We start from the raw sequence: 22,791 nt of genomic DNA, 5'->3' as shown, positions 1-22,791 counted from the left end.
GGTAGAGTTACAGACAGAGAGAAAGGTCTTCATTCCCTTGGTTCACTCCCCAAGTGGCCGCCACGGCTGGCGCTACGCTGATCCAAAGCCAGGTGCTTCCTCCTTGTCTCCCATGCCGGTGTAGGGGCCCAAGCACTAGGGCCATCCTCCACTGCCCTCCCATGCCACAGCAGAGAGCTGGACTAGAAGAGGGGCAGCTGGGACTAGAACCGGAGCCCATATGGGATGCCGGTGCCACAGGCGGAGGATTAACCAAGTGAATCACGGGGCCGGCCCCAGAAACCTTAATTTCCATCCAAGTCTGCCACATGGGTGTCTGGAACCCAGGCACTTGAGCTGGCATTTGCTGCCTCCCAGAAATATTAATTGTAAGCTAGATTGGTAGTGGAGTGGCCAGGACTTGAACCAGGCATTCTGATAAGGGATGTGGGGTTTCAAGCAGCGGCTTAACCCTGCTGCACCACAATTTCCACCCCTCCTTCCTTTTTACAGCTGAATAACATCCCATTGTATTTGTTTATCACTCATCTGTAGTGGACATGAGTCGCTTTCACCTTTTGGGGAATTATTCTGCTGTGAACAGAGCATACAAATATTTATGCAAGTCCGTATGTTCTTTGGGGGTATACACCGAGATGTATAATTGCTGGGTCCCATGGTTATTCGTGATATTTTTTTTTTTTTGTAGAAATTGTAATAGCATTTTCCTAGTGTTCTTTTTGAAGAGGAGTTTTATTAAAGAATTGAAGCAATCCATGACATTATCATTTTATATATTGCATTCCTAGCACTAGAAGTTTCCTTTGGCTCTATCTTTGGTCTCCCAGTTTCATTTATTACATTCATGCTTTCTTTTACTCTCTAAGATTATTTTAGTAGGTCTTTAAAAACATTTGCCTGCTGATTTCATCTGTCATTTCTGAGTCTGTGTCTGTTGACTGACATTTATGTGTGCTCTTGGTCACATTTTCCTGATTCTAAGCATGCCTAGTAATCTTTTTATTGGAGGACAGAGTGTGCATGTTGCCTTGTGAGTGTGTCTGGATTTTTTTGTATACTTTTAAGGAGTGTTGAACGTTGCTCTTGCGGGGCCATTTGAGGCTTCATTCTAAGTTTTATTAAGGGGAGTTTGGAATCGGCTTTACTCTGGCGGTTATGTATAGCTCCACTACAGTTGCAATATCCTGTGGTCTCTGCTGAACATGTTGCTGTTGAATTAGATCTTTCCTCTCTGGCTATAACCTCTTGAATTTGCAAGTGCCTTGTATTTTGTCTAGCCTGCCTGAATTTTGTAGCTAGCATCCAGATGGCTCTCAAAGATTCTTGGCTCATGGTGGTCATGCCCTTGTGAGGTCCCTACCACATTGAATCCGGGCCAGCCTGTTTACCAATAGAATACAGCGGAAGTGACATGAGTCACAACATGTTACTCAGAGGGAAGCCAGTCTCCAGCCTTGAATACACCCCAGAAGTCCTGTCAAGAGAAACCAGGGCCTCCCACCAACAGCCTGTACCAGCTGACCACGATTTGGATGGGCTGCCCTGGAAGAAGATCTCCCAGCTTCAGCTGTCCAGCTGTGACTTTGCAGTGCACCTTGACATACGTGCCCTCTCCCCAGCACCTGGTCCATAGGAATTACGGGGTAGCAGTCAGTCTGCTTGGGCTGCCGGGCCGTCTGGTTAGGCTGAGTGTCTGTGGGTCCCTCGGGCTTTAGTGGAATCTCTCTGTGTGCAGACTGGAAGCTCTGATAGGGAGGTTTGCCCTAAGACTTACTCTTACCTCTCCCCACTGTAACATCCTGTTCAGTGTATGAGCCTGTGTTTTTTTTTTTTTTTTTAATTTTATTTGGTTATTTGAGAGGTAGAGTTATAGAGAGAGGGAGAGACAGAGAGAGAAGGCTTTTAATCTGCTGGTTCACTCTTTCCAGATGATTGCAATGGCTGGAGCTGAGCTGATCTAAAGTCAGAAGCCAGGAGCTTCTGGGTCTCCGACGCGGTGCAGGGGCCCAAGCACTTGGGCCATCTTCTGCTGCTTCCCCAGGCCATAGCAGAGAGCTGGGTCGAAAGAGGAGCAGCCAGGACACAAACTGGCGCTGCAGGCAGAAGCTTAGCCCACTGCTCCATGGGGCCAGCCCAAACCTGCAGCTTTGACTGCATCTCCAAGCTGGTTGCAGTTCTCCTCTCAGCAGAGAGGCAGAGGCCACCAAGTGAGGACACTGCCCCTTAGTGTTGGCAGAGACAGCCGGTGTTGGAAGCTGCCCCTTAGTGTTAGCAGAGACAGCTGGTGTTGGAAGCTGCCCCTTAGTGTTAGCAGAGACGGGTGCTGTAGGTTCTTGTGTTTGTGCAAGAATGAATTCAGACTGAGAGAGAACAGTGGTAAGAAAGGTAGCAGGGTTTATTGGGCATAATAAAGGGGCTTCCCTTAGAGCGGCTGTGAAGATTTTATTGCCCCGTGTTATCAGTGTTTGTTTTTTTTTTTTTTGACAGGCAGAGTGGACAGTGAGAGAGAGACAGAGAGAAAGGTCTTCCTTTGCCGTTGGTTCACCCTCCAATGGCCGCCGCGGCCGGCGCGCTGCGGCCGGCGCACCGCGCTGATCCGATGGCAGGAGCCGGGAGCTTTTCCTGGTCTCCCATGGTGTGCAGGGCCCAAGCACCTGGGCCATCCTCCACTGCACTCCCTGGCCACAGCAGAGGGCTGGCCTGGAAGAGGGGCAACCGGGACAGAATCCGGCACCCCAACTGGGACTAGAACCCCGTGTGCCGGCGCCGCTAGGCGGAGGATTAGCCTAGTGAGCCGCGGCGCCGGCCTTGTTATCAGTGTTATCAGGTCAGGTAACCCCTTTGGTCCTGAGGGGAGAGAATTCTCCTGGGAGCTTTCCTTGGGGGGATAGCTGGGACCACCTTGGCAGGTTCTCAGGGTCTGGGCAGGACTTCGAAATGCAGATGCTGGGCTGCTATGGATGTCAGTTTCCTTAGGCCCTTCTCTCTCACATAGGCTAATTTCTAACTTCCTGCCTCACAGTTCTATGTATGACCTCATTTAATCTTTTTTTTTTTTTTTTTTAAGATTTATTTATTTATTTGAAAGAGTTACGCAGAGAGAGGAGAGGCAGAGAGAGAGGTCTTACATCCGCTGGTTCACTTCCCAATTGGCTGCAGTGGCCAGAATTGCACCGATCTGAAGCCACAAGCTTCTTCCGGGTCCCCAACTCGGTTCGGGGGCCCAAGGACTTTGGCCATATTCTACCTCTTTCCCAGGCCATAGCAGGATTGGAAGTAGAGCAGCCATAACTCAAACTGGTGCCCATATGGGATGCTAGCACTGCAGGCGGAAGCCTTACCTTCTACACCACAGTACCAGCCCCATTTAATCTTTCTTACTTCTGGGGCCGGTGCTGTGGCATAGCAGGTGAAACTGCTACCTGAGGTGCTGGCATCCCACATGGCTTGAAGTGGAAGTCTCTGAAATTCAATTTTTAAATTTGGGATAGTTGATTTTCTTTTGAATGTTTTCGATTTTTCCAAGTTATTAGGGAAGTGTTAGAAACATAAATTAAACTCATAAATTAGTGATCTTGTAGTAAGTTTTTATAAATGTTCCCATATTGCTAACAACAATCAATGTGAAAAGATAAGTATAAATCAGTCGAATGTTTGTAATTGGAACAAGTGTCATTCTCTTTAAACATTCAAGAACATGACCTTCTGTGTAAATGCAAATTAATTAATGCAGCAGTGTCATGGATCTGATTCTCTTGAAATGTTTCTATTCTGAATTGTGCATTTTTGTGGGTAACAAGAAATACTTACGTACTCAGGCTAATCAGCTGCAGGCTGATATTGCAAACAAGTCTGGGATTGATTCTCTGTGTGCCGTATGTCCACAGTGTCATGCCCAAGATTATCTGGGACAGATTTGAAACACTGAGTGCTAGTTATTAACGTTAGCTGTGAGGAGACCTCTGTGTGTGAATATGGTGTAGTGTTCACATGCTGCGTTGCTGTCCTGGAACTCCCAGTCAGTGGGATGAGTGAACAGGGAGCTGAGTTGGCCTGGGTGCTGTTGGGTGTCGCGGTGCAGACTTTGATGACTTGTGGAGGTGTGTAGGTAAGTAATCAGCACCTGTCTGGGTCACCCATTTGTTCATTGCTTCAGCAGATATATGACTATTTGTTCAGATGTTCTAGAGTTAGAGGGAATAATGGTCAATAAAACAAGCATATTCCAAGTACTTGGCCTTGCAATCTGAAAATAATTTCAGGGCAAACTGCTGCTATTGTGGGTTCTTGAACACTGAGGAGAAGTATGATGGGTAATAGAACACATGCATTATTGGGACCAGATGTTCCGAAATGCAAATCTGCTGAGTGTTCTGGTTCATCTCTTCCACAGTATTGTGGGATGTATGAATGGAACTGGTACTTGGGAGACCAAAAATGCCAATTTGAGCTGGAAATAAATGTCAAATTAAGGAACTTGAATTTTAATCTTTTTTTGAAGAAAAAATTTATTTGTATATTGAAAGGCTGTGTGGAAGGGAGAGAGACATATTGCATCAGCTGATTCCTTCCCCAAATGCCTGCAGCAGCCAGGACTGGCTCAGGCTGAAGCTTGGAGCCAGGAACTCCATCTAGATCTCCCAAATGAGTGGCAGGGACCCTAACTACTATGGCTGTCATCTGCGGCCTTCCCAGGAGCATTAGCAGGAAGCTGGATTAGAAGCAGAGTAGCCAGGACCCAAACTGGCACTCTGATACAGGATGTGGGCATCTCCAGTGACAGCTTAACCCACTGTACCTAAACACCACCCTTGTGTGACTTGAATGAGTCAACTAGCATTTTTAATATAATAGCTGAGCTCTATAATGTTTGTTTTGAATTTTGACTTAAAATATATTCTTTGTGTAAATTAGTTATTTGTGTCATTATCCTGATCTGTTAGTCTGCTAAGAATGTGATATGTGGTAACTGTAACCAATGATTAATTTTGTTTCAGCTTTTACCCTACGAAAGGAAAATGTGGACATGTTTGAAGCAATTGATCATTTAGCTGCCAAACTTGGTGTGATTCCTCCGGATTTTAGTTACACAGGCCTTAAAGACAAGAAAGCCATAACCTACCAAGCCATGGTTGTTAGAAAAGTGACTCCTGAGAGGTAATATGGTGCTGCCTTGGAAGAGAACTTCACTTCCATGCTGTACCACATAAATAAATAAATATGAAATGAGAAACAGAATAATATTTGGAATATGTTACGCTCACGGATCACAGATTTAATATTACTAATTATCTTCTAAATAAGTTACATCTTTTTTTTTTTTTAGCTTTATTTTATTTGAAAGGCAAAGTTACAAAGAGAGGGGGAGACACAGAGGTTCTGTCACTGGCTTACCCTCCAAATAGTCACAATGGACAGAACTTGGGCATGCTGAAGCCAGAAGCCAAGAGCTTCATCCAGGCCTCCCATGTTAGAGCCGGGACCAAAGCACTTGGGCCAACTTCTGTGACTCTCCCAGGGAATTAGTGAGAAGCTGGATCCGATATGGAGCAGCCAGAGCATTGCAGGTGGTGGCTTAACTCCCTATGCCACAGTGCCAGCCCCAATCTTAAATGTAAATCTAAAAAGGAAGTTTAAGGGTTGAAATTTTGAGAAGTGACATATTTTAAATTGTATTGTTTCTAAACATCCTGTACTGTTCAAGTATGCAGTTTATATTAAGAAAAAATAGGAATAGTTATTTTCTTTTTTTTTTTTTTTTTTTTTTATTTTTTTTTTATTTATTTTTTTTTTTTTTGACAGGCAGAGTGGACAGTGAGAGAGAGAGACAGAGAGAGAAAGGTCTTCCTTTGCCGCTGGTTCACCCTCCAATGGCCGCCGCTGCAGCCGGCGCACCGCGCTGATCCTGGCAGGAGCCAGGAGCCAGGTGCTTTTCCTGGTCTCCCATGGGGTGCAGGGCCCAAGCACCTGGGCCATCCTCCACTGCACTCCCTGGCCATAGCAGAGAGCTGGCCTGGAAGAGGGGCAACCGGGACAGAATCCGGCGCCCCAACCGGGACTAGAACCCGGTGTGCCGGCGCCGCAAGGTGGAGGATTAGCCTATTGAGCCACGGCGCCGGCTTGGAATAGTTATTTTCTTAATTACTGTGAGACTTCTGTGCCTTTATCATGGCTCCATATATTTAAAACAAATCCTTGTTGGGAGTGGGCATTTAGTTAAGATGCCCACATCCTACATTGAAGCAGTTGGCTGTGGTTCTATCTCCAGCTTCCTGCTAGTACAGATGTTGTGAGGCAGTGAAGTGGCTCACTCAGAGTTCATTCCCCACCACAAGAGAGACCTAGATTGAGTTCCTGGTTCTTGAATCCAGCCCTGACCATTACTGGTGTTTGGGAAGTTAACTAGCGAATGGGAGCATTGTGTCTATCCCTGCTGTCTTTCAAATGAAAAATAGAAATTAAAACAGACAAACAAAAAACCCTTGTTAAATAGAATGTAAACCACTCAAATTTAGCCTCTCTCTAGCTTACTCAAATTTTAAATGCATTTTTTAATTTAAAAGAAATATATATGCATTGTAGTTGCTAAAAAGTATAAAAAAGAAATTAAAAGTCACTAATTCCACTTTTCAGAAATAACTACAATAAACATTTTGATTTATCCATTTCTTTGTCAACTTTTTTTTTGCTTTATGCCATATACATATATGGCAGAAAGACATTTATTAAATATGAAAGTCATGCAGTTTATATGTTCCTTTTTAGAATAAAATAACTGGGGCAGATGTTGTGGAGCTGCAGGTTAAGCAGGTGCGTGGGATGCCTGTGTTCTGTATTGCCGGGGATTGAGTCCCACCTCTGCTTGCTGTCCAGCTTTTGCTAATGTGTACCCTAGGAGGCAGCAGATGATGGCTCAAGTACTTAGGTCCTTGCCACTCATGGAAGACACAGATGGGAGTTCTGGGCTGCTGACTTTGGCTTGGTCCTGCTCTGGTTATTGCGAGCATTTGGGGAATGAACCAGCTGATGGAAGCGCTTCTTCTTTCTTTTTGTCTGTTTGCCTTTCAAATGAATAAACTTAAAGAATATTTAATATTGCTATGTGAAAGTTTATGTCGCAGAGTACTTCGAAGTCATGTCCATCTTGTAGACTGATATACTTCAGCCTTCTAGTTTTCTTGCTATAAATATAACTTATTAATAACCTGATATTAAAATTTGTTTCTTGTGGCTATTTCCTAAGATAAACATCAAAAAGTTGAATCATTGAACCAAAATTCAGCCTCATTTGAGGTAACCCTGGTGTACTGATTGTAAGTCATCAGGTGTTTATGTGTCCATTCTGTGTAGACTGTGTGAGCGCTGGGGATCTCTTCTAAGAAAGACAGCAGTGTGTGAGGCTTTGCCTTCATGATCAAGGACTGCAGAACAGTCAGAGAGGACATCAGCTGTTACAGGGTGTGTGTAAGACAGAAGCTATTTCTTAACTACCAAAGACATGTTAGTAGCCCTAGGAGAGATGCCTTTGATTTAGCTTATAAATAAGTAAAACAGAGTTTTACTTACCTTGTAAGTAGGAGTAGGATTTTATCAGATGCAGAAATATAGAGATCTGTAGGGGCGCTCAAGGAAAGTCTGCCCAATGGAGCAGATGATTCCTAAAACTGCAGAAAATGTGGGTGTGAAGGGGAGTTTCTGTCAGCTCTACAGGACCTTAAAAGTTATGCTTTGAAAAGTAGAATGTATCCTTCAGCTACTGGGAAAGGACTGAGGTCTGAGTGAGGAGCTGTTCAGAGCGGGATTTCAGGAACATTGTCAGGTACCAGTGATTTTCTTGGTAATGTTGCAAATACAGTCTTAGAAGGAAAGGGAAGGAGAAGGAGGTTTGCACGAGCTCCTGTCCTCTGCTGTGAGGCGACATCAGGCTCAGGGCACATGTGGAACCAGAGCACGTGCGAGGTACGTCTGAGTTCTTTGGGTAAACTGTTAATATCAGCTTATAATATTGAATAAATAGTATACACTGTTGAAATAACAAATGTATAAATAAAAATAGAAAATAAATTTTCTAGAAGTATTCTGATACAAGAGGTCACCCAGCAACTGTCTTTTAAAAGCTTAATATTAAAGAAAATTTTAAATGTAAGAGTTAACTGAATCTATGTGATATGTCACTTACAGATTGAAAAGTATTGAAAAAGAAATTGCAAAGAAGGGAATGAATGTGTTTAATGTCCGATCTGTGAATGCAGCTCTGAGACTTGGTCAACTAAAAGGAAATCACTTTGACATTGTCATCAGGAATGTAAGAAATTGGAACGGTGATCCTGTAAACCTGAGAGAGAGGATTTTGGAGGCCATAGAAAACGTGAAGGTAGGAAGAAGTTAAAGTCCCTGTGATGCAGTGCAGGCTCCCTCCTCACACAGAGGCCAGAGGGGAGCTTTTCCTTATGCCTGTCCATGTGCATGCATAATTACATTATATTACAGTCTGAAGTGATAATTAGGGTCATTTGGCTTATTTTCCTTTTTATTATTATTATTATTATTATTATTATTATTATTATTATTTGAAAGAGCCACACAGAGAGAAGGAGAGGCACAGAGAAAGAGGCGGGGGAGAGAGAGAGGTGTGTTCCTTCCACTGATTCACTCCCCAGTTGGCTGCAAGGGGCAGAGCTGCGCTGATCCAAAGCCAGGAGCCAGGAGCTTCTTCTGGCTGCCACAAGGGTGCAGGGGCCCAAGGACTTGGGCCATCTTCTGCTTTCCCAGGCCACAGCAGAGAGCTGGATCGGAAGTGGAGCAGCTGGGACTCAAACCGGCGCCCATATGGGATGCCGGCACTGCAGGTGGCAGCTACCTGCTACGCCACAGCACCGGCCCCTGTTGTCTTCTTTATATACTTTTGTTTAAAAAAACACATAATGTTTAAAAAAACACAGACATAGGCACCACATGCAATCAACATAAAGGGGAAGGCACCATTGGAGCGGCATACAAATGGTGCCATACCCCTGCCATGTAGGCTCCCAGTGTTACAGAGAACTGGTGAATTGAAAAACACTCTAGCCTCATTTCAGACAGCTTAATTTTTATAAGATCAAATGTGAAACTACTTGATACCTTTTTTGCCAAAATAGCAAGTGGTTTATTGTTTAAGAAATACACGTATGGAATTTCCTAGAAAAGCAAAGGAAACTCTTCACATAAGGATTTTTTTTTTCTTTAGCATCTGCCTAGATAGAGTAGGGTCTGTTTGTAAATTTTGTTCAGTAATACTTTTCAGAAATCTTTGGTAAATAGTTACATTTCAGAATTGTACACAATCTGTTTTTAACCTAATTTTAGATTTTCTTCAGTGACTATAAATTACAGAACATACATATTTTAGGATGTCTTATCAAAAAAAAAGTTTTTTTTCTGCCTGCCATTTAAATTTGCATGCAGCCATAGGCTTAGTCTGGTCGTTCCTACTGCAAAGGGCCCTGTGATAAATGTCTGGCTTTGTAAACCTGCGGTCCCTCTGCAATTAATCAGCTGCCACTGCATGGAGGCAGCCACAGATAGCACGCAAGTGGATGGGCACAGCTGTGTTTCAATAAAACTTTATTGACAAAAACAGGTGTGGGGCTGGGTTTGACCTGTCGGCTGTAGTAGTTTGCCAACCCCTAATCTACACTAGTAATTCTCAACTCTTTGTAAAGATGTCAGCAACTTCTGCTCCCAAGCCAGTAGAAGGAGAACATGTCGGGTAGCTGCTTGGGTATTGGTATTTTATAAAAACTCTCTAAGTGATTCTGCCCTGCAGCTGACATTGAGAAACACTGGTCCCAGCTTCTGGCCACAGAGACCTGCATTCCAGTTTGCTTCCCCTGCAGGAAAACATCAATGAAAAGCAGAAAGTGTCTCCCCTGAGGTCCTTTCCTTTGAAGCCCTCTCCCCTGCATATTGATGGGCCTTCTCTGATTGTATGCTCTGCACGTGGTTTTGACCTTTTCCATAATGGACTTACCTGCAGGTCCACCTTTTTTCCCTCTGAAAAACTGTTGCTAAAATGATGTTTCTTAAAAATAGAGGGTGTTTCTCTGGACTCTGATAGCATTTATTACATTTCATTGGTACTTAGAAATATACAACTAAGAATTAGAAAACTCCTATTAGAAATAATCAGCTCTGACTGATTTCCTTGATGAGAGGAGGGAGTTGAGAAACCTGAAAATAAAGTCTGAGTTTTCTGTTAGAGGGAGATAGTGCTTTCTGTCATAAGCCTTTTTTATGGAGAGGGAGTTAAAATTATTATTGCAGGGTTTTATCTGATGTTATCTTCTCTAAATTTGGCATCCTTAAAACCCCTCAACTCTGAGACTTAGTGCAGGGAGTCCTCCAGCTGTGTATAGTTGGTGTTCGTGAACTATAGGAGGAAGCAGTGCAGTTCCTTTTGTCCCATGCCTCTGACAGATTGTCCTGGCTGGCTGTCAGCAGCGCCTGTTGACTGAGTAGACTCATGTTCCCCTCACCAAGTAAGTGTGGACGACTCCTGTCTTTCAAGAAACTGGCTGGCGCTGCTGTTCTCTTGGTGAGTCTGTGTTTAGCCACTGCACAGTTTCTTTAAAGGGTGCAGTAATGAATCCCAGCTTGCTGGGAAAGGTGGCAGATTTGTCCCCATTGAGCTGTCAAGTTTGTGTCCCTTCCCTGGAAGCCAGGTGCTGCAGCAGCCTGGCCGGCAGAGCACACATGTTGCTGCCCAAGTGACACTGTGGCATTTTCTTAGCCCTAGGCTTTCAGAAACTGCAACTAACTGATGAATGTATAAAGGAGCCATGACTTGCAGGATTTGAGAATAAGTCTGTTTCTTGTTCCCATGATCTTTAGACAGCAGGAGAATCTGAAAGTAAGAAGGAACTTCAGGGCAGGGCTGAGACTTGGTGACAGTTGGTCCCAGTGTGCTCTGAACTTTCTTGGGTTGAGCATTCAAAGTCCTCACGTCCCAGGGAACCACTTAGGAACAGGGAGGCAATGCTGATACGTGTTTAGAGCTTTCTACACTGTGCTTGTGTGCCCACTTAACTCTGTGCTCTTTAACCATTTAGCATTTATCAGACTATATAGTCCCCGTGTGCCTACTGATGATTAAAGGATTGTTTTATTACAGTGGTATGGTTACATGTTTTGATTTAACAATTACATACATTTTTTAATTTATTATGTTGTCTTTGTAGAATAATGGCTTTGTGAATTACTATGGTCCTGAGCGGTTGGAGAAGGAAAGGAATGTTCATGCTGACCAGATTGGATTGGCTTTGCTGAAGGAGGAGATGGTATGAGTTTTAAAAAACATAATCCTGTCTGTTTTGTCATTTTTACGTATGATACACAGCAACACCTTGCTTCCTTAGCCCTAGCGCATGGACACATGTAAATACACAGACACACCATGTATCACGTCACCGCGTGTTTATTAAGCAGCTGCAAGATCTGGCCCAGCCAAGGCAGCAGCAGACACTACTTCAAATTCAGTAAATCTGTAGCAGGCTAATTTTTAAGTTGATCATTCTGTGTGTCCCGTGAATGATGTTGTAAACGTCCAGATGGCACTTGGCAGAGAAACTGCTCCCCAGCCCTGGCAGACAGACTGTTGAGTGTGCTGCTGTAGCAGGTTTCTTAGGTTCTCCAGGCCTTGGTTTCCTTGTCTGTAAAATAGGGGTCACCTGTTTATCACAAGATTTTTGTGAGAAGTGATTGAAAACAACTTCTGTGAGAGAAGCTAGTGTGGTGTTAGCCCTGTAGCAGCCAGATGCTCCCAAATTTTTGGTCACACCAGCTGTACTCTACTGCACAGGGGTAGAAATTCAAGGGCCAAGTTTTGGTCTGGTGTAAAAAGGACTTTTCTTGGACTGCTGCTGTGACATGATAGGTTAAGCCTCTACCTGTGTTGCCGGCATCCCAAAAGGATGCTGATTGGAGTCCTAGCTGCTCCTCTTCTGATCTAGCTCCCTGCTTAATGGGCTGGGAAAACTGGAAGACTGGCCCAATTGCTTGGGCCCCTGCACCTGTGTGGGAAACACAGCAGACGCTCCTGGCTCCTAGCTTTGGATCGGCCCAGCTGCTGCCATTGTGGCCATTTGAGGAATGAGCCAGTGGATGGGAGACCTCTGTAACTCTGCCTTTCAGATAAATAAATCTTAAAAAAAAAAAAAAAAAAAAAAAAAAAAAGATTTTACTAACTCTGGCCTGAAGGAATGGGATTCCTCCCCTAAAGGACTGGCATTTTCTGTTTCTCATAGCATTTAAGCAAAAGTTGGATGGCTACCCTGCTACCTCTTTCAGACTTCCTATTGCATGTTCCTGAGTTGTTCTACATTCTTCAGAGTATTTGTTATCTATTTTTTGCCGTATAACCTCAGAATTTCCTGGCTTTTAATGGGGATTGGGAAGGTTGGACTTGTGGACAGGAAAATCATTAGGTCTGGCCCTGCCAAGGCAACCACGGACAGGACTCTGAATTCAGTAAATCTGTAGCAGGCTAATTTTCAAATTGATCATTTTGTATGGCCCTTATGGCCTTGGAGGACAAAAACCACCCCACAGCCCTGGAAGATGGGCATTTACCATGGCGTCTTTTCTGAGAGTTGGGAGTCTGCGAGCAGCCTCGTGTGGTACATCAGGGTCTCCAAGAGGGCCAGGCTGCTTCTTCAAGACATGGTGGTGGAGAGGGTCTGCTGCTGGCACACCACTATGCATGTTGGCTTGAGGCTTTGATTCCATAGCAGAGCTCTTCATGTGGGTGTGGAGAGGGAGAGGGAATGGAAGCCACCGTGTCTTTTAAAACTGCGTTTTGAAAACTACTTCCTCCACTTCTGCTGTGCTCCACACACCGTGAGTATGAATACTCCACCAGGCCTGAGTTCCGGGTGGTGGGGCCCTTTGGGGCCCCTCTGAGTCAGGTTCCTGGAGCTAAGCTGCTGTGTCCTTGTTTTGCTGGGAAGCACCCCTGTACCAACCTTTGCATTCTTGGACTGTCATTTTCATCCCATTCCCCAAGGAGAAGTGGAGCCCCCTTGGCCTCAGATCTGCAGAATCCCATGCTTCTCATCTAAAGTGTTAGAGCATTTTATTGTTCATTGAGCCTTTTCCAGTAGACAGCGTGGTTGGATGGAAACCACGTCTCTGAGTGCGCTGTCCCTAACACCTCACACAGTGCCAGAGGCACATGACAGGTGCTCAGTAGTATTTGTTGGGCTATGTTAATTTCTCAGTGTTTGAATGAATGCATAATAAACAGGAGATTGCATGGGACACTGGGTTGAATGACCTCTTTGAAAGATCTTCCCTACTCTAACATAGATGTTTGGGAATAAATCACAGTGCTGGACACAGTAATAAAATAAAGAAACTGGGTAATGGTATCTTAAAGCACATCTGTTCATCTAGTTACGCTTTACCATAAAATGTTAAAGCTTACATCTTTTATTAAGATTTTGGCAGTTATTTTTAATTGGCAGTTATTTTTAAAAACAAAAAATTCAGGAAATTGTGAATACAAAGTTAACCTGTTACCTAATGCTTTCTTTTTGCCCTGTTTATACTTGTATGTTGAGTAAATCTGAGTGTTTAGATACTTACTTTACATTGTGTCCATAGCACGGTAATGGAGGTGAAGAATGGAAGGGATTTGGAGGACTAGTTGATGGACGTCTGGGTTGATTCCATATCTTAGTTGTTGAGAATTGTGCTGCAGTGAACATGGAGGTACAACTATTTCTTTTTTTTTTTTTTTTTTTTTTTTAATTTTTTTGACAGGCAGAGTGGACAGTGAGAGAGAGAGACAGAGAGAAAGGTCTTCCTTTGCTGTTGGTTCACCCTCCAATGGCCGCCGTGGCCAGCGCGCTGCGGCCGGCGCACCGCGCTGATCCGATGCCAGGAGCCAGGAGCCAGGTGCTTTTCCTGGTCTCCCATGGTGTGCAGGGCCCAAGCACCTGGGCCATCCTCCACTGCACTCCCTGGCCACAACAGAGAGCTGGCCTGGAAGAGGGGCAACCGGGACAGAATCCGGCGCCCCAACCGGGACTAGAACCCGGTGTGCTGGCGCCGCTAGGCGGAGGATTAGCCTAGTGAGCCGCGGCACCGGCCGAGGTACAACTATTTCTTTCATGTGCTGATCTCTTTTGGTTTGGAATGGCTGGATCATATCGTGGGTTTTTATTCAGGTTTCTGCAGTATCTCCATACTGTCTTCATAGTGGTTGCACCAGATTACATTCCTACCAGCAGTGGATCAGAATACCTTTTCCCCCACATCCTCCCCAGCATTTGTTGTTTACTGATTTCTGTATGCTGGCCATTTTAACTGGAATGAGGTAGAGCCTCTTGTGGTTTTGATTTGCATTTCCCTGATGGCTAGTGAACCTGTCTGTGGGCCATTTGAATTAACTCTTGAGAAATGCCTGTGTAAGTCCATTGCTCATTCCTTTACTGGATTGTTTTGTTGTTGAATTTCTTGAGCTCTCTATATATTTTGGATGTTAACCCTTTATCAGTTGCACACTTGGCAAATATTTTCTCCCATTCTGTTGGTTGCTTCTTCATTTTGCTGAGTCTTTCCTTTGCAGTGCAGAAGCTTCTCAGCTTGATGTAATCCCATTTGTTGATTTGGCTTTGATTGCCTGTGCTTCCAGGGTCTTTTCTAAGAAGTCTTTGCCTATGCCAATGTCTTGTAAGATTTCCTCCATGTTCTCTAATAATTTGATGGAATTGAGTTGTAGATTGAGGTCCTTGATTCATTTTGAGTGGATTTTTGTGCAGGGTGTAAGGTAGGGGGTCTAATTTCATAGTTCTCCACCTAGAGATCCAGTTTTTCTAGTACCACTTGTTAAAGAGACTATCTCTGCTCCACGGATTAATTTTAGCTCCTTTATCAAATATAAATTGGCTGTAGGTGCATGGATTGATTTCTGGAGTTTATGTTCTGTCCCATTGGTCTATGAGTGTTTTTGTGCCAGTACCAGGCTGTTTAGATTATAACTGTCCTGTAGTATGTCTTGAAATCAGGTATCCTGATGCTTCCAGCTTTGTTTTTGTTGTATATGGTTGCTTTAGCTATTTGGGGTCTCTTGTGTTTCCATATGAATTTCAGCTTTGTTTTCTCTAGATCTATGAAGAATGTCATTGGTATTTTGATTGGGATCTCATTGAATCTGTAAACTGCTTTTGGTAGTTTGGACATTTTGGTGTTGGTTCTTTCAGCCCATGAACGTGGAAGATTTTTTTCATCTTTTAATATCTTCTGTTTCTTTCTTTAGTGTTTTGTAATTTTCGTTGTAGAGATCTTTGAGTTCCTTGGTTAAATTTATTCCAAGGTGTTTATTTTTGCTGTTATTGTGAATGGTACTGATCTTACAAGTTCTTTCTCAGCCATGGCATTGTCTGTGTATACAAAGGCTATTGATTTTTCTGTGTTGAGTAATCCTATTATTAATTTTATAAATTCCATTTCTAGCATTTCCTCAGTCTGTTCATCTTCACATTCTAATATTGAAATTTTGTTGTTTTCCTCGGGGGGGGGGTGGTCATGGTGACTTCCTTATTATTTCTTGAATTTAGGCTCTTACTTTTGGCATTTATGGAGTTGATTTTTGATTTTTTCTTCTGTTGGTTTTTTTTTTTTTTTTTTTGACAGGCAGAGTGGACAGTGAGAGAGAGAGACAGAGAGAAAGGTCTTCCTTTTGCCGTTGGTTCACCCTCCAATGGCCGCCGCGGCCGGCGCACTGCCGCCGGCGCACCGCGCTGATCCGATGGCAGGAGCCAGGAGCCAGGTGCTTTTCCTGGTCTCCCATGGTGTGCAGGGCCCAAGCACCTGGGCCATCCTCCACTGCACTCCCTGGCCACAGCAGAGGGCTGGCCTGGAAGAGGGGCAACCGGGACAGAATCCGGCGCCCCAACCGGGACTAGAACCCGGTGTGCTGGCGCCGCTAGGCGGAGGATTAGCCTAGTGAGCCGCGGCGCCGGCTCTTCTGTTGGTTTTTATCTTTGGGATTATGGTTCTGTGGCTGCCCTTTCAGTGAATACCAGGAGGTATGTGATGGGAGTGGCCAGGGGACTCTGGTCAATGCTGTAGGGTGGGGCGAGGTTCCAGGCAACACTCAAGTTGGAAGTGGTAGAGCCCCGGTCCCAGCTACTCCCTACACCTTCTCATGTAGCCTCAGAGGCCTCAAGGTCTCACCATGGAGAGCTCCCACAGACGCCCAGACCAGAGGGCACTGTTGGCACGGGTGCCCCTTTCCACTTCCACTAGCTCCCCAGGCTGCAGTCTGGACCCATGCCATGCTGTCTCCAGCTCTGTCCCCACGGATTGGTGCAGACCAACCTCCCCCTACCTTCTCAAAAATGCCAGTGGCTCCAGTTCTCAGAGTTCTGTGGGTTCACATTAGCACTCAGCATGCAAGTTCCAGCCGTTTCCCTCCTCCTCTGCAGCTCCCCTGGAGGTTTTCTCTCCACGTCTTCTGCAAGCTTGTACCTCCTGCACTGTCCACTGCATTGTTTCTTCCTAGCCTTGCAAAGCGTGCCGTTCCTAATCTGCTCTTTTTTAGAAGGTTTATTTCTACCTTTAATGCTGTTTAGTTTTTGAAAGCCTATTGAGAAAATTACAGCATCAAATATTTATTTGATGACTATCGTTTTAAAATGTCAGAATTTACATCTTTTTTTTTTTTTTTAAATTGGTATCTTGCTTTATTTCTCAAGGTGAAGTCTGTAAAACTGTTTCTTACTCCAGAAGATGTGGATGATCCTGTAAACAGAGCAAAGAAATATTTTCTTCAAACCGGTATGTCGTCTAACTTCTTTAACCCATACATAATCTGGCAGACATATAATGTAAATGTTAAACCAGCAAGAGCCACGCACTGAGGCATAACTCTGAGAAGACACAGGTGTTGTGTGTTGTACGTTGAATCATTCCATCACCCTGGCACTTTGTTGTCATCAGATCTCTGGAATTTTGTCTCTTCTGACTGCTGTGTTGCCAGAAGTGAGAGGAGAAATAATTTCTTAGGGTTTCTTGGCCAACATCCCCTGGGAAGAAGGGAGTTGCAGATTCTAAACTGGCACTGATGGAGGTGTATACACAACTGGCACTGATGGCGATGTATAAGTCAGTACCAGTGGCAGTGTGATTCCTTACAGCTGGAGGAGACACCAGCCTTAGCGAACGGAGGATGTGCCTTACCCGTAGCGGGGGTTTTGGTCCTTTGACTATTCAGCCCTGACTGTGGATTTTGAAGACTTTGATCGAATGCAGTGTTAGGTGAGTGCTCAGCGGGAAGCCCTGAGGAGAGCAGGTGTCCGTGTGTATGCATGCGGACTGTGCGCGCTTGTCCTTGGCAGGCCCACCTGCACAGGTGTGTGACCTGATAGTTGGTTTCCTGGTGCATAAATTGAAGCTGGTGATTCTTCCTGCATGAGCAGCACCTGGTATGCGTAATCCAGTCCAATCCAAGGCCCTACTTGAGTGGGCTTCTGTGGCAAGTGCAGCGGGCTGCATTTTAGAAAGCATCCTGTTGGCAGGTGGCAGTGAGCTGCTGGATCCGGAGCACAACCTTTTCTTACTCTAGAGATTCTGTGTACCTGACCATATGATTCCTTACACGTCTTCAGCTCCTGGGATGAGCATTTGACTGCACTGTAATGAGAGCTTATGTCCCCCCTCATGATTCTAACTTCCTGCCAGTGGGCATCCTGGGAAATATCAAGTGTTGGCTCAAGTAGCTAGGTCCTTGCCACTCATGTAGGAGACCTGGATGGAATTCCTGGCTCTTAACTTCATCCTGGTCCAGCTTGGCTGGTGGTGTCATTTGGGTAGTAAAAATGTCTTTGTAATTTACCTACCTGCCTATCATCCATCTGCCCACCTGCCTATCTCTGAAATATATGTGTGTATATATACACTGCAATCTCCAGCCCCTATCAGCTCAGCAGTTTATTTAATTTGTGGCCATTTTGTTTGTAGCTTATTCTAAAGTGAGGAGCTCTGGCAAGGCATTCTTAATGTTTTTTTTTCTTTTCTTTTCTATGTTTTGTTTGCTTATTTGAAAGGCAGAGCGACAGAGAAAAGGGGATACAGAGAGATACCTCTCTTTGCTGGTTTACTCCTCAAATGCCAGCAATAGTCAGAGTTGGACTAGGCCAAAGCCAGGAGCCAGCAACTCTGTCCAGGTCTCTCCCATGGGAGGCAGAGACCCAAGTACTTGGGTGTGCCTTTCCGGGTGTGCATTGGCAGGGAGCTGGATCTGAAGCGGAACAGCCAGCATGCACTGACACATGGGATGCAGATGTGTGCCACAATACCTTCCCCACCTGCTTTTTTTTTTTTTAAAGCAGAGCGAGTGAACGGAGCGCCGTTGCACAAGTAACCTGTTGCGAGTGTAGCTGGCGTTAGCCTCATGCTGAGCATGGTGTTTGTGTTTGTGTTCACTGCCGCTTATTTGTAGAGCATGCAATACACGGGCCTTCAGTGCTGGCCTCTGAATTAAAGTGGCTGACTCTGATTTGCCCTTTCAGAGGATGCCAAGGGCACACTTGAGCTGATGCCTGAGTTCAGAGTTCGGGAGAGAGAGCTGTTGGAGTTGCTTCATCGCTTCAGCCTGACAGAGGAAGGCTGTACCAATGTGTGGTACTGTCTTCCCCACCACGTGCGCACGGTGTATGTCCACGCTTACCTCAGCCAAGTCTGGAACGAGGCCACGTCCTACAGGCTTGAGGCCTATGGAACCCGTGTGGTGGAGGGCGACCTGGTGTGTCTGGACGACGTCCTTGACCAGGAGCATTGCCCAAACAGTAAAGTACGTATGGGGAGATCTGGTGTCCCAGGGTGGATCCACACCAGCGACACTTTGCTTTAAACACACTTTTTGTTTTATTTTTACTTCTATTTTCTCATCACCCTCTTATCTGCTGTCAACCAAGGCTTAGCACCTACCAGTAAATGGAAAAGTAAGATAGTGGTGTGGAGTGAGAGGCAGTAAAGCTTTGAAGAAATTTCCACAAATAATGCACAAAACAGTCCCCTTAAAAGTAGGAGTCCATACACTACAAGTGGGCCCTTGTCCCTCCACACTAGGGGATTTTCTCCTCCTGCTCTGGAGAAGCAGCCTCTGTTGTTTGGCTGAGTTCTTCCAGAACTTGCGTGTGCTTTCGTGTCTGTGCAATCAGAAACTGTACCCTGTTAGGTAGCAGAGGAAAGAAAAGGCAGGACTCAGGCTTAAAACTCGGACTATGGAAAGCTGGGGAAAAGGTTTTCTACAGTGTGAAACTGCATGTAATGATGTATTTTCAGTGAGTGTGATTTTTTGGTAGATGGGATGTTTTCCTCTCAGTGTCTTGGAAGCATTTCCTTCAGTGAAGTTGTATAGCTTATCTGTCTTATGCAGAGGGTTTCTCCTCCTGTCCCACTGGTGTCTTCACCTCTGTGGGCCTAAACTAGGTGATGAAGTTGGAAATACATTCCATGACTGTAATGCAGAAAGAGCCAAGTGCTGTGTTCCAGCATGGTCACGTCTGTCTCAGTGGAAGGATTTGCGTAGTGCACTCATATATGTGACACCATGAAGTCACTGAATGTTAAAGCAGGACAGGGTATTAGAGACCCTTTTTCCTGTGTGTGTGTGTGTGTGTGTACATACATATGTATATGAAATTTGAAAGGTAGAGATAGAGATCTCCCATTTGCTGGTTCACTCCCTCACTGCCTATAATGGTGCTGGGTTTGGCCGGGAGCCAGGAACTCAGTCTTGATCTCCCACATGGGTGCCAGGGGCCCACATACTGGCATCATCACCTGCTGCCTTCCAGGGTGCACATCAGCAGGAAGCTGGAATGAGAAGCGGAGCCAAGACACGACCTCAGGTGTTCCTAAATGGATTGTTGGTGTCCCACACAAAGTCTTAATCCCTGGGCCAAATGCCCACCCCTAGAGACTCTCTTTTCTAACTGCCATTTTATAGAAGTGGGAATTAAAATTTAGATTGAAGAGGTGAGAGGTTCAGAGTCACATGGGCAGCAAGACTAGAGATACCCAGGGGCTGGCCCACACCCTGTATGATCTCCACAGAAAATCCCTGGTTCCTGGAGAAAGGTCCACATCTAGGACTAGGATGGAGCCCCATTTTCCCCAAAATACAGAACAAGGACACTGTGACTGCTGCCGTATCCAGGTGAATGAGAATGTTTTCTGTGTGTGAATTGAGGTGCTTGGTTTCAAGGAGTGGAACCCAGCTCAGAAATGTCAGAAAGGCATGTGCAGGCCCATGCTGGCTCAGGCACAGCTGTGTCCCGAGGCTGGGCAGTGTCCTCGAATAGCAAATGGTATCTCCTTTTTCATTTTTCAATTCTGCCTGTGTCTGTGAGATCCATTCCCACTGTGGCCCATACCTGGGAGACATGGTCTGTTGGTGGCCCCTAAGCCTTGTAAGAGCCATGAAATCATCTGGTGTGGCCCTGCAAGGCAGGACTGAAGTTCCATAACTCTACAGCTGGCTAGTTTTTAAGTTGATTGTTTTGTGTGGCCCATGGTTGGTGTTATAAATAGCCACATGGCCCTGAGCAGAGAAGAGGCTTCCACCCCTGCTACAGGGCAAAGGGCCCTTCTTCCTCAGTGATGTCAACAGGAGCTGTGGAGTTGGGTCTCAGTGGCCCAGAACCAAATCCATCTGTATGTACTGGAGTTTGTGACTGTCCGCTGTGAGAGTCTAGGGCCCTGCCTGGAGCCATCCACCTGACCCGCATCTGAAAGCTGGGAGGGTTTTCTGGGAAAGGCAAGTACTGCTCTTGGAAGAGGGGATGGTCACAGCCAGGACAGCAGCTGTCTGCTCTGTTGTTCGCATGTGGATGGCTTCTGGGTGGGCAGCAAAGTGACTCACAGGAAGCTGCGCTGAATGCCAGGAGCAGTTGCTGTTGCTGAGAAGGGACAGTCAGACTGTGTGAGAGGATCCAAGAGCACCCTAGGTTTGACCCCCAGCCCCACCCCCCGCGAGGCAGGGCCAGCACGGCACAGCTGGTGCTCCAGGAACATGTGGCTGCACGGCTTTGCAGGCGAGTCTTGACTGCTGTCATACCCGAGATTTCATGTATTTTTTGGAACAACAGTCTTCAGGCTTTATCACACACCTCCTTTTTGTCTTCCCACGTAGTCCTTTTTTTTTTTTTTTTTTTTTAAGATTTGTTATTTATTTGAGAGGGAAAGACAGAGAGAAATGTCTTCTGTCCGTTGGTTCACTCTCCAGTGACTGCAACAGCTGGAGGTGCGCCGATCTGAAGCCAGGAGCCAGGTGCTTCTTCCAGGTCTCCCATGTGGGTGCAGGGGCCCAAGGACTTGGGCCATCTTCTACTGCTTTCCTAGGCTATAGCAAAGAGCTGGATTGGAAGATGAGCAGCTGGGACTAGAACTAGCACCCATATGGGATGCCGACTCCACAGGCGGAGAATTAACCTACTGCCACAGCGCTGGCCCTGTCTTCCCACATACTCTGTGAAACAAGTGTGGGGAAACCCCTCTCCTGCCTGGAGCATGACAATGTGTGTTGGAGACGGTTGGGGTAAGGGGTTGGTTTTTCAGGTGCAGATTTTAAATTTTTAAATTTTGTTTATCTACAAGGCAGAGAGTCCAAGAGAGACCCATCCACTGGTTGGTTCGCTCCCAAAATTCCTATAAGGGTTAAGGCTGTGCTGGAGCCAGGAGCCGAAAACCCCATCCAGATCTCCCACATGAGTGGGAGAGACCCAAGTGCTTGAGCTATTACCTGCTGCCCCCCAGGGTCTGCATTAGCAGGAAGCTGGAGTCAAGAGTTGGAGTCAGGAGTCAGATCCAGGCACTCCAGTGTGGGATGTGGGCATCTTAATCACTAGGCGAAATCACCCTGCAAAAGCAGATATTTGAGCATAATGAAGAGAAACCGTCTCACTTGGAAGAGGATTGTGAGGGACTGAGGTGGAAGGAGTAGCTTGCTGTTCTCTGTGTTTCTCAACTTCAGGAAAAACCAGTCTCATGTCTGTGCAGGCCTGTGCTGCAGACACAGCTCTAGGAAGACCCTGTCTGGATGTGAGTGCTCTCAGCCCAGGAATCAGATCAGGCAGAATGGGGCTGGACACATTGAGGGAAGCGGGAACATTTGGGAGTTGCCTGTCTTTGCACCTTTTTGTTTGTTTCTTTGAAAATAGGTTCATCTGGTATCCAAGGAAGAGGAATTGGCTAACACATATACAATATATCAGGTAAATATGCCTAAAACTCAGTCATTTGGATTTGTTTGTGAACATTGTCCCTAAAAGAAAAATATTGTCCCTCCTTTTTTTAAAAATAGTTTTCTTAGAAAACATTTTTTTATGTATTTGAAAGGCATAGAAAGAGAATCTTCCTTCCACTGGTTCACCCCCCAAAATGTCCACAACAGCCAGAGCAGGGCCAGGCTGAAGCTGAAGGCAAGAGCTCCATCGCAGTCTTCCACATGGATAGCAGGGGCCCAAGTACTTGGGCCATCGTCCACTGATTTCCCAGGCTGTGAGCATGGAGCTGGATCAGAAGCAGAGCAATAGCAACTAAAACGTGTGCTTCGATGTGTGTGGAGCAGTAGCTTAACCTGCCGCACCTCAACTCCTGCCTGTAACCCTCATTTTTGAAAGATGAATATATATATATATATATATATTTACAGTGGTTCAAGCTTGGTAAACTCTGATTGACCACCACAAAAATCAATATCTGGAGCAGTTCTCTCTCTCCCAGATTTGTGGTGTTTCTTTG

At 45.4% G+C, this 22,791-nt stretch overlaps 1 protein-coding gene across 16 annotated transcripts in view; it reads left to right on the top strand.

Moving 5' to 3' along the window:
* Positions 1-22,791, top strand: part of PUS7L (pseudouridine synthase 7 like) — a 69,008-nt gene that overhangs the window by 5,868 nt on the left and 40,349 nt on the right. For 6 of the 16 annotated variants that reach the window (XR_016213197.1, XR_016213198.1, XM_008259377.5 and 3 more), the window contains exons 3-8: positions 4,998-5,157; positions 8,182-8,374; positions 11,220-11,318; positions 16,740-16,821; positions 18,555-18,835; positions 22,209-22,262. Coding sequence is in view for 5 of the 16 variants with exons in the window: in XM_008259377.5 (XP_008257599.4) it covers positions 4,998-5,157; positions 8,182-8,374; positions 11,220-11,318; positions 16,740-16,821; positions 18,555-18,835; positions 22,209-22,262 (869 nt within the window). In the remaining 11 variants the exon portion in view is untranslated. Of the gene's footprint in view, positions 1-4,997; positions 5,158-8,181; positions 8,375-11,219; positions 11,319-16,739; positions 16,822-17,180; positions 17,302-18,554; positions 18,836-22,208; positions 22,263-22,791 lie in introns of all 16 variants that reach the window. The other 10 variants (XR_016213203.1, XR_016213204.1, XR_016213202.1 and 7 more) reach the window with 4 other exon arrangements.

Source organism: Oryctolagus cuniculus, chromosome 9 (assembly GCF_051225735.1).
Source record: "Oryctolagus cuniculus isolate XC-2025 breed Fujian yellow rabbit chromosome 9, ASM5122573v1, whole genome shotgun sequence".
Classification (NCBI taxonomy): domain Eukaryota; kingdom Metazoa; phylum Chordata; class Mammalia; order Lagomorpha; family Leporidae; genus Oryctolagus; species Oryctolagus cuniculus.
The sequence above is the reverse complement of the archived record's forward strand: the minus strand, read 5'-3'. Positions and strand labels throughout refer to the sequence as shown.